This window comes from Balaenoptera acutorostrata, chromosome 11, assembly GCF_949987535.1.
Source record: "Balaenoptera acutorostrata chromosome 11, mBalAcu1.1, whole genome shotgun sequence".
NCBI classification, from domain to species: Eukaryota; Metazoa; Chordata; class Mammalia; order Artiodactyla; family Balaenopteridae; genus Balaenoptera; species Balaenoptera acutorostrata.
In genome coordinates this window covers 74,597,100-74,621,059 of record NC_080074.1, presented here as the reverse complement: position 1 = coordinate 74,621,059, position 23,960 = coordinate 74,597,100, and the positions used below count along the sequence as shown (strand labels likewise).

The following is a 23,960-nucleotide window of genomic DNA, read 5'->3' as shown; positions in this document are numbered from 1 at the left end:
GATACTTCAAACTGTGTCTAGAATTTTCTTTGCTTGTAACAACTTAAGCCACTTCCAGAACTAACAAGCCATGAATCCGAACCACTGTCTTTCCCAGTGTACTGGAATCTCCATTACTACCAAAAGTGCAGCCCATCCAGGTCACTGCTGGTCTTTAACAGTCTCAGAAGGACAGAAACAAAATTAAGTAAAGTGTATTCAGTGGCAATTTCACGAAGAAGAGCCTCATTCAATTTGTTATAGGAATGGGTAGACCTTAGGTATAATATCTAACATAAAATGTATTGGAGTCTGTTATGATATACTTTAATATTTAACATGTAGTTATGAATTATTGAGAATCTGTGTCACTATTGAATGTACTAAAAAAAACTGGACAATTAAATGAGGCATGACTAATTTCAGAAAAAAAAAAAAAAAAAGCCACAATATTAGTTATGCTGGCCTCAAAACTCAGTCGGGAAGTACTCCTTCTACCTCTATTTTCTTAAAGCTTTTGTTTAAGCTTGGAGCTATTTATTCTCTAAATGTTTTATTTAATTCACCAGTGAAACCATCTGGGCCTGAAGTTAGCTTTTCAGGTAGGTTACTAGCAATGATTCGACTTAATAAATATAGGAATATTCAGATTTTCCATTTTACCTTGTGTTTTTAGTAGAGTTGTGATTTTCAAGCAATATGTCCATTCCATCTAAGTTGTTGACTTTATTGGCACAAAGTTTTTCAAAGTCTTCCCTCACTATCCTTATTATGTCCATAGAAATGATGTGCTTTTACTCCTGATATTGATAATTTGTGCTTCATCTTTTTAAATTGGTCATAATCAGTTTACCAATTTTATTAATAATTCCAAAGAATCAACATTATTTTTCTATTGTTTGTCTGCTTTGTATTACATTGGCTTCTATTCTTCATTATTTAATACCTTTTGTTTCATTTGGTTTTAATATGCTCATATTTTTCTAGCTTAACATGAAACTTAGATCATTTGACTTCTCTAATAAAATCACTTTAGCTATATATTATGCTCTAAGCACAGTTGAAGCTGCATTCTACAAATTTTGATATATTTTATTTTCTTTGAACTCAAAACTGTTTTCTAATTTTCCTTCTGACATATCCTTAAATCCATGCGTTATTTAGAACATGCTGCTTTAATTTCCAAATATTTGAAGCTTTTCTGGCTATTTTATTGATGTCTAATTTAATTCTGCTATGGTCAGAGGACATATTCTATGAGTCATTTTTTAAATTTATTAACATTTATTTTATGATTCAGGATATGGCCAATTTTACAGAATGTCTGATGTGAATTTGAAAAAGAATGTGTACAATGCAGCTGTTGGGTGTAGCTATCCACAAATGTCAATTATGCCTAGGCAATTAAGAGTGTTTTCCAGTTTTTCTACATTTTTTGTCTAGTTGTCCTATCAGTTGCTAAGAAAGAGTTAAAAACTTTCCCAATATGAGCCTGAATTTGTCTATTTCTTCCTTTAGTTCTGTAATTTTTAAATTGTGATAAAGTATACAAAATAAAATTTCCCATTTTAATCATATTTAAGTGTATAGATCTGTAGCATTAAGTACATTCACAATGTTGTACAACCACCATCTGTTAATTTTTGTTTATGCATTTTGAAGTAAACTATACATTTTTTATCATTTTTAATTCTGATGAATTGACTCTTTTATCATTATGAAATGTCCCTCTTCATCTCTGGTAATACCACTTGTCTTAAAGTTTACTTTGTGTGATTATTAATATAGCACACAAGCTTTCTTATACTTACTGTTTGCATAGTCTATCTTTTGCCATCCTTTCACTTTTAACCTATCTATAGCATTTTACTTAAAGTGTATCTCTTTTACACAATATAAATCTGTGCCATGCTTTTTGTACACAATGATAATTTTTTACATTTAATGTAACTGTTGCTGTAACTGGATTTTAAGTCTACCATTTTGCTATCTGCTTTCTATTTGTCCCATCTGCTATTTATTTTTTTCTTTCTTCTTTTTTTAAAATTTATTATTTATTTATTTATTTTTGGCTGTATTGGGTCTTTATTGCTACGTGCGGGCTTTCTCTAATTGTGGCAAGCAGGGGCTACTATTCGTTGCAGCGTGCGGGCTTCTCACTGCCGTGGCTTCTCTTGTTGTGGAGCACAGGCTCTAGGCCCGTGGGCTTCAGTAGTTGTGGCACGTGGGCTCAGCAGCTGTGGCACAGAGTACAGGCTCAGTAGTTGTGGCGCACGGGCTTAGTTGCTCCGCGGCATGTGGGATCTTCCTGGACCAGGGTTCGAACCTGTGTCCCCTGCACTGGCAGGCGAATTTTTAACCACTGCACCATCAGGGAAGTCCCTATTTATTTTTTTCTTGCCTTTGTTCAGATTATCCAAATATCTTAAGTATTTCATGTTAATTCTTATAATGGCTTCTTAGCTGTATCCTTTTGTAATCTATTCCAGTGATTGTTCTCGGGATAAAACATGCATCTTTTTTTTTTTTTTTCCCTTTCTTTTTTTTTTTTTTTTTAATTTATTTTATTTATGGCTGTGTTGGGTCTTCGTTTCTGTGCGAGGGCTCTCTCCAGTTGTGGCAAGCGGGGGCCACTCTTCATCGCGGTGCGCGGGCCTCTCGCTATCGCGGCCTCTCTTGTTGCGGAGCACAGGCTCCAGACGCGCAGGCTCAGCAATTGTGGCTCACGGGCCCAGCCGCTCCGCGGCATGTGGGATCTTCCCAGACCAGGGCTCGAACCCGTGTCCCCTGCATTGGCAGGCGGATTCTCAACCACTGCGCCACCAGGGAAGCCCAAAACATGCATCTTAACTTATCAGTCTACCTAGAGATAACACTGTAACTCTTCACAAACATGTATAATTCTATTTACTGACCCCAATTTTTCTGCTATTGTCATCATATATTTTATAACATATATATTATAAATTGCACAATAAATTTAAATGTAAACAGTCATATGTCTTTCAAAATATGGACAGAAGAAAAAAAAAATTCCTTTATATTTGGTCTCTTATTGATAGCCACTACTTTTCCTCCCTACTGTAGATGGATGAGCTTTCATCTAGTGTCATTTCCCTTCAGTTTGAAAATTTTCCTTAGCATTTCTTATAATGCAGGAGGTCCAGTGGTGACAATTTGTCCTAACTTTAGATTATTTGAAAATGTCTTTATAAGCATAATCTTGAGGTTTGCCTATACTGACCAATTTTTCTTTCAATTATGGGTCACATTTTCTGTTTATTTGCATATCTAATAATTTTTAATGTGTTTTGAGTATTGTGGATAAACTCTGGAGACTAGATTTTGTTCTCTTCTGAAGAACACTCACTTTTTTATTAGGCACCTTATATCTGTGGAAGCTTGGTTTTACACTTGGCTAGCGTAAATCTGTTTTCAGTTTTGGCTTGTCTTAGGGGAAATTCCTTAATCATGCAACAAGTCTTTACTCCTAAGGCTGGTGCTTCTATGATTTCCGTGGAAGCTCAAGCTGTTGGCCCCTCTAACCTGGCAGGTTTCAAATTCCAAATATGTCCTTCCTCCTATGGGCAGGAAATAAAATCTGTCTCATCTTTCACCGTCTTCTAACTGTTGCTTTCTGCAGGCTCCATGGAATCTCCCCTGTAATATTCACAGTTCAGGGATCTGTAAAACATTTGTAGCAAATTAATATTCAGATTTGGTGGCTTCCTCCTTTCTGGGTCATTCTTTTCCTGGATTTTACCCCTCAAATTTCAGCTGCTCTGGCCATCCCAAACTCTAGCCACTTATACCACAAGCCAATAAAACTGTAGTTTTCTGCTTAAGTTCTCGCTGCCCAGCATCATAGATTGAGGGCTGCCCTCAGAGAAAAAGTCATAGGTGTAGATCTCACCATGAACTGTTCCCTTCAAGGATCAAATCCCCCTTTAGTTTCTTGGTGCTGGAGCTCTCCAGTGTTTTAAACATTTTTTTTAAAATTCTGTCTATGACTTATAATGGTTACCTTCAGGGGAGGTTAGTCTTATGCCAATCAGTCTCATTAGCAAACTATATTAACTTTACACCTGGAAAATTCAGATAGTTGAACATGGGGGCGATTTTTATTGCCAGCTTTATGCAGGATAGAGACCCAACCTAAGATTTTTCTGGAGATAACAGCAAACAATACCTAGGAACAGTTAAGAGTCTATAAGTATGTTCACAGCTACTAAAACTCATTTGATCCTCACAATAACACTGTACAATTGCTGAAGCATTAGCTAATGAGCATGTCAGTGCTTAAATAAAGCAATGCATGTGTTGTTAAAGCAAGTCTCAAATCTCTTCCGTCCACTACACCTTTATGATAAACAGTCATATATATATCTTGTATCTTAATTCTGTCAAATTACAAATATTTTCAGTAGTAAGATATTTACTTGTTAACCAAATCCATCTATCTTAAAATGGCCAATGTCATAAATTATAAGAGTATTTTCTCCAGCATAAATTTGTTTAGAAATAACACCCTCTTTTAAATATGATTCTGAAAATCATCGTATTGGCATGATTTTTAAATTGCAAAATATTACGGGGGAGAGAAGCTCATAAATTTTTTCATCTAAAGTAATGTTGATTTTTTTTAAAATTATTTTCTAAGACTGTCAATAAACAAACCTGAACTCAATGTACTGTTAGAGAGTGCAATGGATTTAAAGTTCTATTCATACCTGTTAAGACTAGCCTTCCCACTTCACTCTCAAACTCCCAAATAGTAATCATTGGCCCTCCCAGTAGCCACTCTAAACTTCTCCCCATTGCCCAAATATGACTGGCTCTTTTACACTATAGGGCCTTTGAAAATTATATTTCACCTAGAGTTTCCCTCTCCCGCACTCTGCCTCGAACTCTTTTATTCATAAAAGACTCAGCTCAAATATCATTCCATTTGTGAAGCTAAGTTATTTATTCCCCGAGAGCTCCCATAACACTATCATTTACTTAACACGCTGATGAAAAGTCTCTCCTTCATTAGTCTGTGAGGTGCTTGCTTAAGGACAGGTACATTTCTTATTGATCTTTCTATCTCTAGTATCAAGTACAACAGGAGTATGTAGTAGTGCCAAACAATTTTTTTGAATGACTGAATGATTTCCATACTCCAAAAAATTATACTCCAAAAAAAATAAAACCATGTGCCATATTGTGAAGCAATTATACTCAAATAAAAATGTTAACTGATGTCTCCAAGAGTATCACGTCAGTACCTCACACCAATATTCTGGCAGTACTCTCACAATAGGTTCCCTGAACCCACCCAAGAGCCAAGAGTTCCAATAAATTCTGGACCTCACTGTCACGTTAATCACTGGCTAACATTATGGCATGAACTGCTTAAAAAGTAATAGATTCCCTTTGTCTGTAGATAAAATTTCAAAGATAAAATTCTCCAGCCTAGAATTCATAGACCTCTACAATCAGGCTCCAATCTACCATGTACATCTTAACTTCAGTTTCAAGCCTCCTGATCTTGCCCTCATCCGTCCTACTCTCTGTCCTCATTTTCACCTCAGTCCACATGAATCCTGCCAATTCTTCAAAGCTCAGCACAAGTCTCACATTGTCCATGAATTAGCCTGGTGATACTCCAGAAAAATATCTAATATAGAGGTAACTAGCACTAATACCTTGTGCTTTTCATTCAACACCTGTATTACCTCAAATTTTCCTTCTTCAGCTGAAAAAAGAAAAAGAAAACAAAAGAACATCATGTGAACGATGAAACATGCAAAAATACCCAGTATACTTTGCAAATAGCTGTATATAGTCTAGTGAGGTGGAATAAGATAACTGTAATTTAAAAAAAATTAAACCTGAGAATTAGTAAAAGTCAATATAAAGGAGAATTTAGCCCTTCTATAGATATACCATTCTTTTTAATATAAATCACATGATGATTTATGTAATTATAAACAGAGGAACACTCATTGGAAAATCAGCTCTATCCAAGAGAGAAGAGCAAAGAATGTCCTGGGGCCCAGAGAGGTACATTATTTTGAGGGATGTAAATTTTCATAGGCTCAGAAGCCAGTTTTCTTTCTCTGATTTTTATGCTCAGTAAGAAATACTTACAATTAATAATTTAGTTTTTCAGCTACCTGCAAAGATATCTATTCCCCAGCATAAATTAATGAATTGGTATTTTGGTTTATAATCAATATCTTTTTACTTTGGTTAAGAGTCTCTTCCCTGGAGCCCAGTCAATTTCAGCTAAGTTCAATAAACATTTAGTAAGCCTTTACTATGTTCCAGACCCTTTCCTAGACCTAAAAATGAGTACAAGGTCAACGACATTAAAAAGCTCCAAAGTGAATTAGAAGAAATAGACAAAATAAGCAACTGGTTCAAAAAAATAGTGAGTATAAAAGTGATGCCACGTACAAAGTATTATGAAAAGGCAAAGGAACAAAGACAGTTTCACATGATATACAAGCAAAAGATTTAAAAGAGGAACAAGAACTGAACCAGTAAAGCAGGACAGAGTAGAAAGACATTATAGGCAAAGTGAGCAGAAGGAAAAAAACAAACATGAAAAAGCAAGATGTGACTAGTGTATGCGGTTTATAGACGTAAACCTATGTTGTATAAAGAAGGAAGGAAGGAAGTAATAATGAATTTAAAAATCTAGGAAAGCAGGCATGGATTGGATAATGAAAGACACTACAAGCCATGATGAAGAGACTGATTTTTTTTCCTGTAGGAAATGGGGAGTCTTGGAAGCATTTTAGCAGTGGCATGTCCAGATAAGTGTTTTAGACCGATAATGGTGATGGCGAAGTTCACTTTACTATATGTTTATAGAGTGCCAGGCTTTAACTCGGCAATTAAAAAAAGAAAACCATGTGCCATATTGTGACGCAATTATACTCCAATAAAAACGTTAAAAAAAAAAGAAAGAAAGAAAACCTTTCTTTGCCTGAGGTGTAGTGAGTAAACCTCACTATGTTCAATAAGCACAATTCAAAAATATTAGCACAGAAAAGGGCAAACAGTGATAAAACGTCATGTAGGTGTTAACTACCAAAATAACTGTCATCTTTATAAGCACTATAATATATTAGGCAAAAATAAAATCTTTCTCAAAATTATTAGTCATCAGGGAAATGGAAATCAAAATCACAACAAGATGCCACTTCATACCCACTAAGATGACTATAATTGAAAAAGAGAGATAATAAATGTTTACTAGGATATGGAAAAACTGGAACTCATACATTGCTGAATGGGAATGTGAAATAGTGTAGCCACTTTGGAGAAAAGTCTTGCAGTTCCTCCAAAGGTAAACATAGTTACCATATGACCTAGCAGTTCTACTCCTAGGTATACACCCAAGAGAACTGAAAATATATGCCCACCCTGAAACTTGTACACAAATGTTCAGAGCAGCATTATTTTTAATAGCCAAAAAAGTGGAAACCACTCAAATGTCCATCAACAGATGAATGGCTAAACAAAATGTGGTATATCCACATTACTTGCCAATAAAAAGAAATGAAGTACTGACACATGCTACAACATGGATGAACCTTAAAAACATGCTAAGTGAAAGAAGCCAGTCACAATGGACCACATATTGATACATGAAATACCCAGAATAGGCAACTCTATGAGGAAAAAAAGTAGATTAATAGTTCTAGAGCTGGGAGGAGCTGGGAAGTTGGATGATGACAGCTATGGGGTACAAGTTTTCTTTTCGGGGTAATAAAAATATTCAAAATTTGATTGTAGTGATGACTGCACAACTCTGTAAACATACTGAAAGCCACTGAATTGTACATTTTAAATGGGTGAATTGAATGGTGTATGAATTATATTTCAATAAAGTTATTTTTAAAAACTTAATCTTTACTGATATTTTCAAAATCCTTATTTCCTCTTTCCTCATGGAGCCCAATGATATTCTTCCCAGTATAGTAGTATTATGACACTACAGTGCTACAAAAGTATCAGCAGGCAATCTTCTACTGGCAATTTTTTCTAGAAAAGCTTATCTTTCAACAGTTCAGCAAAAAACAATTTATTTCTATGACATCCAAACAATGAGAACAGAAGTTTTGACCCATCTGACACAAAAGGTGATTTAGTCTTTCAACAACCTCAACATCTAAGAAGTTTTTCTGTCAGTTTCATCTTTTGTATATCTTAATCTGATCACTATCATAAAAATTATCAGTAATCATATTTTAGATTATAAACACTTAGAAGCAGAATGAGGAAAAAGGTGGTTACATTTCAAGTAAAAAGAACTGGCTCTAATCTACGCCACATAATAACCATGTGGTCTCAGGCAAATATTTAACTTCTCTGAGCATTTCTTTAATCTACAAACAGGGAATAATACTAGTTCCACCAGCCTCTCAAGGTTTTGGTGGAGATCAAATGATATTCACTAACAGACTCTAAAACTGTTCATCAGTGTAAAGTGAACTAGTTAATCTGGGACACTAGGTATATGGTATGACATCAAATGTTAGTAGCTTAAAGTAGAGTTTCAGAGCAATAAAGGTCAAAAAGGCAAATAAAAAAGAAACAAAATGTTAACATATTCAAACTCTTGGAATGTAAGGAACATTTTACTTTATGATACATGAAAATATGAGTATGAGAAAGCAATTTTATATGAAACATCTAAAACCACATTTCCTTAGAACTTTTGGAATACATGGCCACAAAATGATGAATTATCTATTGTTATAATCATGAGTAAGCTATAATTGCTGATAATTCTAATGTTGATGCTTAGGTAATACTCCAATTTTCACTTGCTTGTAACCACACTCCTATGAGTCCAGGAGTCAGATGAGGTAAACACACAGCTAAGGATGCTGAAAAATAGAAGAAAATAGTACACAGAAAATTCACCTGTAAGAAAAAAAGTAGACATATTTGCATGTATACACAAATAAACATGTATTTGTACAAAAATTAAGTGGATTCAAAGTGATCTGATATGTTAATGCACTGGTCTGAATACTAGCCCAAGTTTGTTTTCCATCCTCTTATTTTATTTTTTCACCCCTGGGTTCTCCAATATTATGGGAAAAATTCACACAGGTGTGCTACTTCACTTTATTGCAAATATCTGCCTCCAACATAAGCTGGGATCTCATGGTTATTTGGAAAATCGTTTTTGTCTTCAGTCTTTTCCTTCTTGTACTTTCTATGGTAGATATAAGCATTTAACATTTTTTTTCTCTAGGCCTCTGCCCTAGTACCTCCAAGCCCCAACTTTACTGGTTAAGAAACCAGAGGTCATAGAATGTGTTACCTTCAACTTCCCTTACAATTTACCTCTAGTAGCACCCATCTTTTATGCATTCATCAGAATAGTAAATAATAACGTGATTCATCATTTATTGAGTATTTGCCATGTGCCAAACACTGTGCTGAGTACTTTATATGCAATAAATAATTTAGATCCCACAATAACCTTACAAGATAAGCATCTTTGGTCACATTTCTTACAATGACAAAAGTGAATCTCAGGGGAACTAAGTAACCTGTCCAAAGTTTGTAGCTAATTACTCATAGAAAACAGATTTAAATACAGCTCTGTCTATCACTATGTCACCCTGCCTCTCAAAAGTGTTCTAATGCCTATCCTAAGACCTCCACTTCTGCACAGGGATACCACATTCATAAATTATTTTCACTACTGTATCTTTCTTTCTTTCCTAACCCAGTACTGAGAAAAGGTACCTAAATTGCTATATTTAAGTGGTGTTGGGAAAACTGGACAGCCACAAGCAAAAGAATGAATCTTATACCATACACAAAAATTAACTCAAAATGGATTAAAAACTTGAAGACCTGAAATCATAACACTCCTAGAAGAAAACATAGGCAGTAAACTCCTTGAGATAGGTCTTGGAGATAAATTTTGAATCTGAGAACAAAAGTAAAAGCAACAAAAGCAAAAATAAATAAGTGGGACTATATCATACTAAAAAGCTTTTGCACAACAAAGGAAACCATGAACAAAATGAAAAGGCAACCTACTGAATGGGAGAAAATATTTGCAAATCACATATTTGATAAGGGTTTAATATCCAAAATATATAAAGATTTCATACAAACTCAATAGCAAAAAAGCAAACAATCTGATTAAAAAATGAGCAGAGCATCTGAATAGACATGTTTTCCAAAGAAGACATTCAGATGGCCAACAGGTACATGAAAAGATGCTCAAAATCACTAATCATCAAGAAAATGCAAATCAAAACCACAATGAGATATCACCTCACACCTGTTAGGATGGCTATCACCAAAAAGACAAGAGATAACAACTGTTGGTGAGGATGTGGAGAAAAGGGAACCCTTGTGCATTGTTGGTGGGATTGTAAAATGGTGCAGCCACTGTGGAAAACAGTATGGAGGTTCCTCAAAAAATTAAAAATAGAACTACCATAAGATCTAGCAATTCTACTTCTGTATATTTATCTGAAGAAAATGAAAACACTAATTCAAAAAGATATGTATATCTGTATTCCCATGTTCATTGCAGCATTATTTACAATAGCCAAGATTTGGAAACAACCTAATTGTCCAACATTGATGGAGGAATTGATAAAGAAAATGTGGTATATATACACACAATGGAATATTATTCAGTCATAAAAAAGAGTGAAATCTTGCCATTTGCAACAACATGGATGAACCTCGAGGGCACTATGCTATGTGAAATAAGACAGACAGATAAAGACAAACACTGTATGAGCTTTCTTATATGTGGAATCTAACAGAAAAAGCAAAATAAAAAAGCAAACAAACAAAAACCCAAGCTCATATATACAGAGAACAGACTAGGGGTTTTCAGAAGTGGTGGGTGGGGGATGGGGGAAATGGGTAAACTCTCTTTTTAGTTTAAATAAATTGCTTAATTTTTAAAATTAATAAAATAAATACATAAATAAAAATAAATTGTGATACTTGGATTAAAAACATGACTTATGTAATTTATATGTTTTCACTTAAAAACAGATTTTTAATAAAAGCAGATATATATTTCTATATTGGTTACATTAATAAAATTCCTTAACAAAATGTAAATAGATAATTTAGATCTTAAAGCTATGTGGGGCTGAAAGATTAACTGACTTCCATTGAGCTTCCAGGAAAAACTCAAAATATCAGGTTACGCTTGTAACAAGTTATCATCTCCCTCTTTCTGTTCTTCTACAGAGTGGAAAAGAAAGATGAAGTTGTTGCCTCTTCAATTTTTCAGTAATTTCTCACTATTTCGGAGATTCATTCCTTCAGAGGTAGAAAGTGGTTTAGCAACGTGTGCAGACACAGCTAATGTTTTAAAGAAATGTGTCCTCTCTTCAGTGGTCCTGACAAACATACACCCTAACTGCCTTCACTGAGTTTTCTCACATGACTTTTAACAAAACTTCATCAGTCTAAGTCTTCAATAGCTTCGATTTATTGTGCTACTTACATACATAAGTTTAATTCCCTACATCCACATAGCAGCAAACCCTTTTTCTTCAGCTGTTAAGAATTAACTTCAATACTTTAGGCACCATGCTAACACACCAGAGTCTGTCTTGTGGAATATTTTATCTCCAGCACCTATACAGAGTATAGGGAAATTTTATTAAAATTTAAAACCCTGGAAGGGTTACATGAATCTGTTGTTTTGAATACCATGAAGTATATCAAAATCCAGAGCCCATAATATCTTTAAGCATTAACATAAGATCAGTTTGTTTTACAATATTAGGTTTGAAAATATTTTAAAGCAGTTTTTAAAACATTTTTCTCATCTCTTTTGATTCAAAGTAAGCCAAATAATGATCATAAATAATTTATGTACTTTAAGTTTTACATATATAACATCTTTTTATATAACTAAACCTGTACCTTTAAAGACTGAGTTTTCTTTCGTTCAGATTAGAATGTAGCTACCTAAATCCTAAAAGGATGTTAGTTATATCTGCAGTTCATAAACAGCTTGTCAATCACTGATACAATTCAAAAACTCCATGCATATTTATTGCTGCATTCATTTTAAACAAATATTGCAAAATATTACACTCACTGTGAGCAATGTCACATAAATGCTAAAACACCCTGTAAATATCAATTGTTAACGGTAGGTTCCTTGTCTAACATTAAAATAAATATCAGCTTCTTGTCCACTTTCGATTTTGCTGAATGCCATCATATAAATTAGCTATAATGATTCAAAATACCCTATATTTTTTCTATCATTTCTCAATTTTTCTTCCATCCCCTAAATAGTCATAATTCATTTGAAAATTAAATGTAAGAACTATTTACAGACCTCCATCCATCTTTCTGGAGATAACTGAAGGCTCCATCAACAACACTTGCAAAGAACTGCCCTCCCGTGATGAAGAGGGTATTAATGGTGACTAATCGACCTCTTAAATTGGGGGGTGAGACCTCAGCGATGTACACTGGCACTGTCATAGAAGCAATGCCTATAAAGGAACAATAAAAAGTAAACATTAGACATTTATTCAAGATTTCTGTTGTCATAGATATTAAGACAGATTAAGACATACACACACATATACAGGCTTAGTTTTCTACTTTAAACAAAGGTTTACCACATATTTAAAGATTTTGTTTATAAGTAGTGACTACTGCAGATAAGATGTGAGATACCAATCTCTGAGTATCATTTTTCATATTATCACTTGAAAGCCTACGAATGAAAGTACCCCTAGAGATCTCAGATAACTTCAGAATGCATGTCAGTATGCTTTATAACTTTTTGAAGACTAAAAATAGGAAAATGCTCTCTAGATAGAATATAATTATTGAAATATTGTTGGTCCATATGGAAATGTAATCAGACAATGGTGAGAATAAAAAATTATCCCAAAATACATATTAACTATTCAAAGTCATCATTTCCAGTAGACACACCAAAACTCTTAACTGGTTTACTAATTAGATGTCTATACATTAAATCATCTTACTCAGCTGGCTAGATGTACATTTCAGAAACAGCTTACAATGGATAGTACCTTGGGAATTTACAGTCTTCAAAACCAGATGATCTTAACCATAAAATAGATGGTTTTGTGGATAACGTGTATTTGGTTACATCTGCTTTAAACTTGTTTCTATATAAAATTAATACAGCATAATCTATGGTAGCAATTCTCAAACTTCACTGATCACTAGAATCACTTGTGTGGCTTTTTTTAAAAATGAAGATGCTACAGATTCAATGCAATCCCTATCAAACTACCAATGGCATTTTTCACAGAACTAGAACAAAAAATTTCACAATTTGTATGGAAACACAAAAGACCCCAAATGGACAAAGCAATCTTGAGAAAGAAAAACGGAGCTGGAGGAATCAGGCTCCCTGACTTCAGGCTATACTACAAAGCTACAGTAATCAACACAGTATGGTACTGGCACAAAAACACAAATATAGATCAATGGAACAAGATAGAAAGCCCAGAGATAAACCCACGCACATATGGTCACCTTATCTTTGATAAAGGAGGCAAGAATATACAATGGAGAAAAGACAGCCTCTTCAATAAGTGGTGCTGGGAAAACTGGACAGCTACATGTAAAAGAATGAAATTAGAACACTCCCTGACACCATACACAAAAATAAACTCAAAATGGGTTAAAGACGTAAATGTAAGGCCAGACACTATCAAACTCTTAGAGGAAAACATAGGCAGAACACTCTATGACATAAATCACAGCAAGATCCTTTTTGACCCACCTCCTAGAGAAATGGAAATAAAAACAAAAATAAACAAATGGGACCTAATGAAACTTAAAAACTTTTACACAGCAAAGGAAACTGTAAACAAGATGAAAAGACAACCCTCAGAATGGGAGAAAGTATTTGCAAATGAAGCAAGTGACAAAGGATTAATCTCCAAAATATACAAGCAGCTCATGCAGCTCAATATCAAAAAAACAAACAACCCAATCCAAAAATGGGCAGAAGACCTAAATAGATATTTCTCCAAAGAAGATATACAGATTGCCAACAAACACATGAAAGGATGCTCAACATCACTAATCATTAAAGAAATGCCAATCAAAACTACAATGATGTACCACTTCACACCGGTCAGAATGGCCATCATCAAAAAATCTACAAACAATAAATGCTGGAGAGGGTGTGGAGAAAAGGGAACCCTTTTGCACTGTTGGTGGGAATGTAAATTGATACAGCCACTATGGAGAACAGTATGCAGGTTCCTTAAAAAACTAAAAATAGAACTACCATATGACCCGGCAATCTCACTACTGGGCATATGCCCTGAGAAAACCGTAACTGAAAAAGAGTCATTTACCACAATGTTCATTGCAGCACTATTTACAATAGCCAGGACATGGAAGCAACCTAAGTGTCCATCGACAGATGAATGGATAAAGAAGGTGTGGCACATATATACAATGGAATACTACTTAGCCATAAAAAGAAACGAAATTGAGTTATTTGTAGTGAGGTGGATGGACCTAGAGACTGTTATACAGAATGAAGTAAGTCAGAAAGAGAAAAACAAATACCATATGCTAACACATATATATGGAATCTAAAAATAAAAAATCGTTCTGAAGAAGCTAGGGGCAGGACAGGAATAAAGACACAGACGTAGAGAATGGACTTGAGGACACAGGGAGGGGGAAGGGTAAGCTGGGATGAAGTGAGAGAGTGGCATGGACATATATGTACTACAAATTATGTTATATACAAATGTAAAATAGATCGCTAGTGGGAATCAGCTGAATAGCACAGGGAGATCAGCTTGGTGCTTTGTGTCCACCTAGATGGGTGGGATAGGGAGGGTGGGAGGGAGACGAAAGAGGGAAGAGATATGGGGATATATGTATATGTATAGCTGACTCACTTTGTTATGCAGCAGAAAGTAACACACCATTGTAAAGCAATTATACTCCAATAAAGATGTTTTATAAATAAATAAAAATAAATAAATAAATAAATAAATAAAATGAATATGCATTCACCTCTCCCACCCAAACCTATTAAGTAGAAAACTACAGAGGCGGGGGATGAGCCTGTCTTTTAAAAATCCTCCAGGTGATCCTGATGCTCACCACATATTTTAAAAACTACAGTTCTATGGTATACAACTTTGCGCCAATCCTAAATTATTTCTTAAGAGAAAATCTTTGCCCTGCTGGCCATATCTAGCTCACTTCCCAGTGGCATTTCCAATTTCCAGATATGTCTGGTTATTTAACATAAATCTAACATCTAATCAACAGTCAGCAAAAGCATAGTGTAAAAAATTAAGGATTATCTAAAGTAATTTAATCTTTTTATATTTGTAGATACTATAAACAGATACCCAGTTTAAGCAAGAACATCAATGAGTTGCATAATAGACCCATGTAGAATTGTTTTTAATGAATTGATCTTTACGATGTCAAAAAATAGCCTGCTGCTATTGAAGGTATCAGCACTAAGAAATCCTGTGGCTGTGTTTTCTGTACAAGGGCTGAAAAGTTGCCATTTACCATTTACCACATTCTGACAAAGGAGAAACTCCTCTCTAGTCTCAGCAGCTGCAATAGTTGTGCTTCTCAATAACTGACTTGTGTTTGTTTATGGGCACTATAAATCACATAGCCGTCTTTTATCTCCCTTTTTATGTAGAAGTCAGAGAGGCACACTTCTACCAAGTGTTTTGGACTTCATGGTATTTATTCTGTGAACTAAATTCCTTCCTGATGCCACAATCATCTACAATTTCATCTATTTAAAATATTTTTTTGCTATTTATTTGCTTTGTTCAAAGGTAGAACAAATAAACAGATCAAGAAGATTTATTTAAATCGTACATATATCTACTTCTGGAATATTCATTGTATTGTTGTAAAACTACTGGTAAGCATTTATTGAGTTTGCACACAAGTCAGACCATTAAGTCTCAGAACTATATACTCTGTATTTTCTACCAATGTTATTTGCTACTATAGTGCTTGTCGGTATATGGTGATGGTGAAAAAAATCATATGATTTTATGAGTTTCATAAAATAATAAGCAAATGTTAGTAGACAAACTATGAATAGTCGTTATAATTGAATCATCACCTAAACTGCTGAAAGTTTCCATCTGACTGCTAATCAATTTAATAGCACAGACTACTCTAAATCTACTTTCATTTAACTTGGAAAGAGGAAACATTAGCTGCAAATGTTGACCTGTTAACTGTATATTCTTTTTAGTTCTTTTATGATTAGAACATCTCAATAAACTTTCAAAATCAGATAACAGTAACTGATTAGATTTCTTTTTCTGCTTTGGTCTGGCTGTAATTCAGTTGCTCTCTTTAGCCAGAGATCTTTACTCAGCCACCTAGCAGGGGACTTGAGCATGGGAAATCAGCACTGTAGTTTTAGGCAGCACAAGTTTTTCACAAAGCCCTTAGATTTTACTTGATAGCAAATGCAGAGATGTCCTCAGGCCCTTATAAATGCTGATTATTAAAAATAAATACCAGAACACTGAAACGTAAATGGCAAATGGAAAAGACTAAAAAACTATAAAAAGACTCACTGGATTTAGAGTTGGAAAGAATCCCAAAATATCTGTCCAAGTGCTCACACTGACTTAATGCTGTTACAACTGCCTACATCCTATTAGATATTACAGATGGACTGATTATTTAATCGTCAGAACACCCCTATAAAGGACATATAATTATCCCCACTTTACAGAGAAGGACCTTACCCCAGGTCATACAGGTAAGTAGAAACAGAATTGGAATCAGACAAAGATTCCAGAACTCAATTTTGAAAGCACTATGACTACAGTGACTGTCCCACAGAGGGAGGTAGGCTCCGGAAACAGTGGGTTTAAATTCCAGCCTTGCCACTTACCAGCTGGTTAAGTCTGGACAACTTATTTAACCTTTCTGGGTCTCTAGTTCATTTATAAATTGGAAGAATAAAAGTAACTCCTTCATAGGAGTTGAGATGATGCAATGAGTTAGTAGCATGAAAGAACTTAAAATTGTGCCTAGCATACAGAAAATAATCAGTAATGTCAGCAGTTATTTTTATTATTACAATACCTCTACTTATTAGTATGCCAACTTTTTTGATTCAGTGTGACCTTGTTAGGTGCTGGGATTATCAAGATGAGAAGTAAACAAAAATACTGCCCCTGCTATAAAGGAAGCCACATACAGCCTTACTCACAAAAACATGCAATCAAATAATTTCAGAATACCATGGTAAGGGACACAGTGCAGCTACACATTGGTTTCTATTTTGAGGTGCTAACAATGATTAGGTGGTAGCTAGGAAGGGCTGGGAAGACAATTCTGCAAAGAAGAGCAGGAGCTTAAAAAATATGAAATCACATTTTCTCAGGGGTAAACAGAGCATGAAGCAGAATATGTATGGAGATGAGAGATAGACAAAGCCCAAATCATGGAAGAAGTATCCTTTAATCAGCAAGTGTTCAACTAATACTTGATCTGAGCTGGGCACTGTGCTAACCACGAGGGATGAAGTGCTACATGAGAGAGCACTTCATCCCTCGTGGAGCTTAGGATCTACTGTGCAAAATGTGTGGGAACAAGTAATTAGATTTCAAGTGCAATGGGTCTCATCAAAGAGACTGGGCCCAGCCTAAGGAGTCAGAGAAACCTTGGATGAGGAGGTTGGGGGACAGGGTGGAGGGTGAGGAGGGTGAAAGATACTTTATACAACCAGACCAGCTTAGACAAAGGCCTTGAGGCAGGAAGAAATGCATCCTGTTGAGGAAGGGACTATTTTTAGAGACATAAGCAGAGACCAACCAGAGTATACAGGATCTTAGAGGCCATAATTAAGAGCTTGGTACTCAGAAACCTTTGAACAGTGTAAAGGAGGAAAAGGCATGATCAGATTCATGTTTTTAAAGGATCATACTGGTTGGAGTACGGAAAACATATTGCCGGGGAACAAGGAGTTCACTGGCAGCAGTAGATATGGAGTAAAATGGAGAGACTCTAGAAGTATGTATTCAGTATCGAGGCTGAAGAGAACATGAATGGAACTGTGAAGGAGAGGAAAAATTTGAGGATGACGTTCAGATGTCCGGAATAAGCAACTAGAAGCACGATAGATACATTGTATGAAGATATTCGAGGAGAAGCAAATTTGTGTGGAAGATAGTAAGGTCAAGTTTTAGACAGGCTGAGTCAGAGGTGCTCTGTGAAATATACAAGTAGAGAACAAGTAGAACACTCCACAAGTATGCTGGGAACATAAATTATTTACATGTAAATGTTCCCAGCCCCCTCTTTTCTCCTACCCAAATAAGAGCCTTTGCCACACTAACTAACCTTTCCTTCCTCTCTCATCCTCAAGGGAGAATCTGGTGTTTGCCGCCTAGTTCTTGGGCTGTTATCATGCTAGGCAAAAAAGGATAGAGAAGAAAACATGGGCCAAAGATCTGGTTTGTGAGACATTCAAATGAAAAAAGACTGCAGGGAGTTGTGAGTGAGAGTCTCAGGCTCAGTATGGAAAAATGGGAGCCCATAACACAGGGACCGACTGAGGTTTGACTGTGGGCGGGAGTGGAAAAAAGATTTTTTGAAATATTGCTGAATTATAACCTCCATGCTATTATATTCTTCGAGACTCAAGTAAGGAGTAGTATTACTATTTAATTACTTTTAGTTGCTGGACTGTATTTCTTTAAATGCAATTCCAAACTGAGACTGGACTGGGCCCAGTGGAGCCTGGGAGTTATACAAATACCTGGAGCTCAAAAGATGGTTCTGTGTGGATGGTACATATAACGGAAACCATGGGAAGGATGAGATTTCCCAGAAATGGAACCCGAGAAGAATGCCTAGAACTGAGTCCTGAAAAATTCCAATATTTAAGAAGGAAGAAAGAAAAGAAGTGACCAGCAAGCATCTACCTTACCCTTGAATACTATGTTATTTTCTACAATCTTTTTAGGTTACCATTTTGTATTTCATGTAAGGTCATCCTTTCAATAGGTAGGTGGGACAGGTATCATTCACTATCCCCTTAGAAAAGGTAAAGAACCCCAGCCTCAGAGGCAGACAATAAGAAGTTTTCAGAAAGTCCCATAGCAAGTTAACATCAAAGTGGATCTCATAGACTCACATCCCCTAATCTTTGTAACGTGTCACTAGAAGACGGACTGCCGTGCCTGTTTCAAATGTGACCCTTTGGAAATTTCTCAGGAACATTTTATTTTTGGCCCTATTACCTTAGTGAGCACGTATGAACTTCAAGGGGCAGAAGAGTCTGATCTCTTCCCTGCTCCTACTACCTGCTATGGGACTTACTGCCAGCAGGTGTCATGTTAAAGAGCTCAGATGAATTAGTAAGAAAAATGAGAACTGAATGTGATTAACTGTATAATTTCAAGCTAGACAAGTTTAAAGTCTCCTTTCATAAAACTGCCTTATGAAAATGGAGGACTGTAAAAGAATGCCGGTGATCAGGAAGAGTGGTAGTAGGCTCCATGTTCACTACTCACATTTGTCCAACATGCATATGTTAAGCACAGGCCCTGTTAACTCACTTTGCTGTCAATAAAACAACCTGGCAAGCCATCACTTGTGGATTTCTAAACATGATGTCTACTCTGGAAAAACCTTCAACATTAAGGCTATGTCACCCCAAAATCTCCATTCCACTTTGGGGAAACAACAAAGCTCACTATTCTTATGAAAGACAGTTAAGTAATATTGTATGAGATCCTGCAAATTAAGAACTAAGTGCATCACAAATGGATGTAATTAATGATATTTAAAGTTTAGGAGTATTCTATAAAGAGCTTTTGATTTCTGCCCTATTCAAATCACTAATTAAATAAAATAACTGTCTCATAAAGAAAGAACAAATTCTTAATTATCCATACTAAACTCATGAATTGAAATTAACATAAACAATGTAGTGGCACAAGTTCTTGTTAATAGCTTATTAGAGTAAATACAACCACAAAAACCTGTGTTGGTATTGTTTCTGAATAATTTTTAAAAGTTTGATTTCTAACAAAATAAAGAGGTCTACATCAATGAAAACTCATCATCATGTTTAGCTTGAGGAGCCTCACCAGAAAACTACCTCAGGTACTACAGCGCAACCCAATTCACACATTCTCATACTGCCAAGCTGATTCACCATAAATGGCACAAAATGCTCTTGAGCTCAAAAGTTGGCTTTCAAAATCTGCTGGAAGCCCTTTTAAAGCCCTGAGTCAGAAGTATAAATAATTTCATAACCAAATAGCATTAGAAAATCCTGTTGCGATGGGTGAATTCCCATGAATCACAGCAGCCTCTCAGCATGATAAGCCAGGCAGCAACTAATTAGCTTCTTAGAAGCACATGAAGCTACCTTTTAATAATAATGCTTCTTGAACAAGAATGATTATGAGGTCCTAATTTCATTTTGTAAATTATTGCTCTATGATCTCTAAAGAAAAAATTTTAATAAAAATAATCTGTCCAAACAAACAGTATCCCTCACTGTAGTTGTTTCAGTTTGGCTGTCCTGCCCAGGACTGCTATGTCTGCATTCTTCTAAATAATCAAGTATCTACATTTACCAGATTATTAACACCTTAGAATCCAGTTTTTGTTTTTGTTTCTTTTCTGAACAATAAGGCTTAAGGCACATAAAAACTGCTGGGCAACTTCAAAGAGCAATAAGCCCCAAAGTGATGAAAATATATACAACACCAAGTGCCTATAACAGAAGAGCCAGGTTATGAGAAAGATTCTATCTATGGGGATAATTAGCAGAGTTCATGTTCTACAGCGTTAAAAACCTCCTAACAAGGCATTACAAACATATCACCATCATTTCAACTCAGTAAAGTCTCTCACAACCTAAATGGCCTCTTCCTTTTTTATTACTTGAGAATATTATATTGATTTGCCAATGTCCTTTTTTACTGGTAACATCTCAGTAGAGCCTGTATCACATTGTTTCTCAAAGCAGGACTACAAGCCCTTTAATGGAATGTTCATATCTCATGTATCTTCTGAACTATAATTGGTCTACGTGTCAAGCACAGACCTGGGCTTAACGGTTGTCGCTTAATACTATGGGATGCATACACAAAACCATATCCTTTTAAGTTAGTCTTAATAGATTGGTTTTATACTAAATATATTATTTATTAGGGAAAATTTGGAAACTACAAGTAAGAAGTAAGGTAATTAAAAATCCCCTTTAAGCACAGCACCCGTAGATAACCACTATTAAAATTTGGTTATAACTTGCAGTATTTTTTTCCATAAGTCTTTAAAGGTAACTTTAACTCATTATACTGCAAATATTTTCATTCTAACTATTCTTTTCCACTAAGGAGTTTCAAACTTCTTACATAAGCTAGGCAGGTACCATAAATATAGAAGCTGACTGAGCATAAGATATAAGGTATAAAGCTGCTTCCATAACAACTAAGGTACAATACACTATAGGCCAATGAAAACAGCCAAACAAAACACATCCCTATGTAGCCATATACAACACTCTCGATACTGGTTTAGCACCCTTATAGTACAAAATCATTTTAAGTAACAGTATAACATTCCAGCATTCAGATAAGGTGAAAAAAGAAGTGTTCCTGGAACACACAGATGTAACCAAGGAAGGAAAATAACAGAGAAGGAAAAAATTTCTTTATGGGGAGAGATAGCAAATATAGAAATTACTAGATATGTAAGAAATTTCTTACAATAGAGTTCCGAGGTTATAAGAGAAAGAAAGCTGTATGAAATGCTGCAAAAGCAGAAGCAGTATGCTTTTACACCTGACAAATGGAATGCACAAAGGTTAATAAGAAATCAATACCTTTTCATCAAGGCAGTGAATTTAGCAGACAGCAAAGTAAGTGGTGCTTTGTCATATTTAGCTCTATGTGACATCTAGAGGTAAATGTTCTAAGGACAACAACAATGTGGACCTAAACTGGAGCTAAAAGTCTGTGAATCGCCTGCATATAGACTGTAATTGAATAGGAACAGATAAAATGCTCAAGAAATATATACAGAGTAAGATAAGCTCAGGGCTAGAAGTTACCTACAGAAATATTCATCCAATAGATATAAAGGGTTGAGGAGTAAAATAGAAGGAACTATTAAAGAAAATATTAAAGTAGCAAAATAATAAATGAACACACCCTTCAAAAAATGTTTAAGCTGTTTTTCAATATGGGGTTGGGCCTTACCTAAAACGCAGGAAGAGAGCCAGGAGGAGGGAAATGGTTTAAGTAAAAAGACAACAGAATAGAATTAAATAGGGAAATGGGTAGGGTACAGAAGGGTTGCAAGAATACTAAAAATTGAATAGCAGAATATATAAATAATTACAGAAGTAAACACCATATTGGAGGCAGTAAACAATAGAGATAAATATGTGTGAAATTTGAACCAGTGTGGAACATCAATTTGAGATGTTCTCCAAGAACGGAAAGCAGAAGTTCCAGTTCAAGATGGCAACCTAAGAAGATTCTGAACTCACCTCTTCTCACAGACACGCCAAATCTACAGCTATTTATGGAACAGTTGCCTCTGAAAGAAAACCTAAACACCGGCAGAGCAACTGCTTCACATCAGGCAAATGAGAGGCAAACAACATCCAGCACCCCAACTTTTAAGATGGGTCCCTGAGAGATGAGCTCCCAAAACATCTAGCTTTGAAGACCAGTAGGACTCACACCCATGAGACCAACGAGGCTGGGATGAACTGAGGAATGGCTCCTAAAGGGCCAGTGCACAGACGCATCCACCGAGGTCCCAGTGGAGAAGCAGCCCTCTGAAAAGTGACCAGACTTTATACGAAAGAGACTCATCTTCGACTTTTAAATAAAGCGTTGGTCTGAGGGGCAGGGGCCTCCTGGGATACTCTACGGATACGCAGGCTGGTGGGCGCCATCGTCCTGCTCTCTCTCTGCCTTGCTAACCCTGGCAGGCACCATCTCCCCCCCACAGCACTTTACTTTCCCTTTCCCCCGGGTGCCACCTTTATGCTCCAGCCAGTGGGTGCCACTTGCACACTCTCATCTGCCTTGCTAAAGCCAGTGGGTACCATCTTTTCCTTTTTCTTTTGTTTCTTTTATTTTCCATTGTTCTCCTTTTCTCAGCAGGGGCCATCTTTGCCTTCTCCCTCTGCCACGCTCCAGAGCTCCAGTATTTCCCAGAGGGAAACTTCTACACGTATCTGGAGCCTGTTTTCACCCGTGACCTGTTTTTTGCAACTGCCACCCAGGGGATGCCCCTTGATTTCCTGAAGCGCCTGGCTCTGGAGGCCAGTGGGCTTTTGTCCCTTGGTCCCCTGGGATTGTAACAATTGGAGAGACAGTCCTTGGCAGACTGCCACTCTCAGTGCCCTGCACAGAGAGCAGGCTAAAACACACCCTAATCTTTCTCAGAAGTAAGCCTAGCTGCCTGTCCAGGAGCTTTGGCCTGAGGGGCTGGTTTCTGGTTTGGCACACTTATAGGGCCTACAGAGGGGCTGTCAGTGAACAAAGGCTGGTGAATGCAATCTTTGCACTCTCCTTCTCTCTCACTCCAGCTCATCAGCATCTTACAGAAAGGAGCTTATGCACTTGTCTGACACCCTGATTTGTGTGGCTGCAGCCAGGGAACAAACACATCTAAGACACCTGGCTCTGGTGGCCAGTGGGGCTTAGCTCGCAGGTCCCACAGAACTGTAACCAACATAGAAAGAGGTCTTAAACAGCTCCCACCCCCAGGGCACAGGAAGAGGCAACAGACTCAAGAGCTCACCTTTCTGTGAAAGAGGGCTATTACCGTGCCACCACAGCAGCAACATGAGGGGTAGGCTTCTAACTAAACACACATCTAAGGTCTGACTGTAAACCTTTCCTGAGACCTTGGAGGGAGGTTACTAACTTCACATTCTCCCTCTGCAGCACTCCAGAGCACCAGAACCT

General features: G+C 36.2%; 1 protein-coding gene across 2 annotated transcripts in view; it reads right to left on the bottom strand.

Moving 5' to 3' along the window:
• SLC2A13 (solute carrier family 2 member 13) overlaps nucleotides 1-23,960 on the bottom strand; it is a 454,917-nt gene that overhangs the window by 356,915 nt on the left and 74,042 nt on the right. For both annotated transcript variants that reach the window (XM_057557296.1, XM_057557295.1), the window contains exon 2: nucleotides 12,329-12,488. In XM_057557296.1, the coding sequence (XP_057413279.1) occupies nucleotides 12,329-12,488 (160 nt within the window). The remainder of the gene's footprint in view (nucleotides 1-12,328; nucleotides 12,489-23,960) is intronic.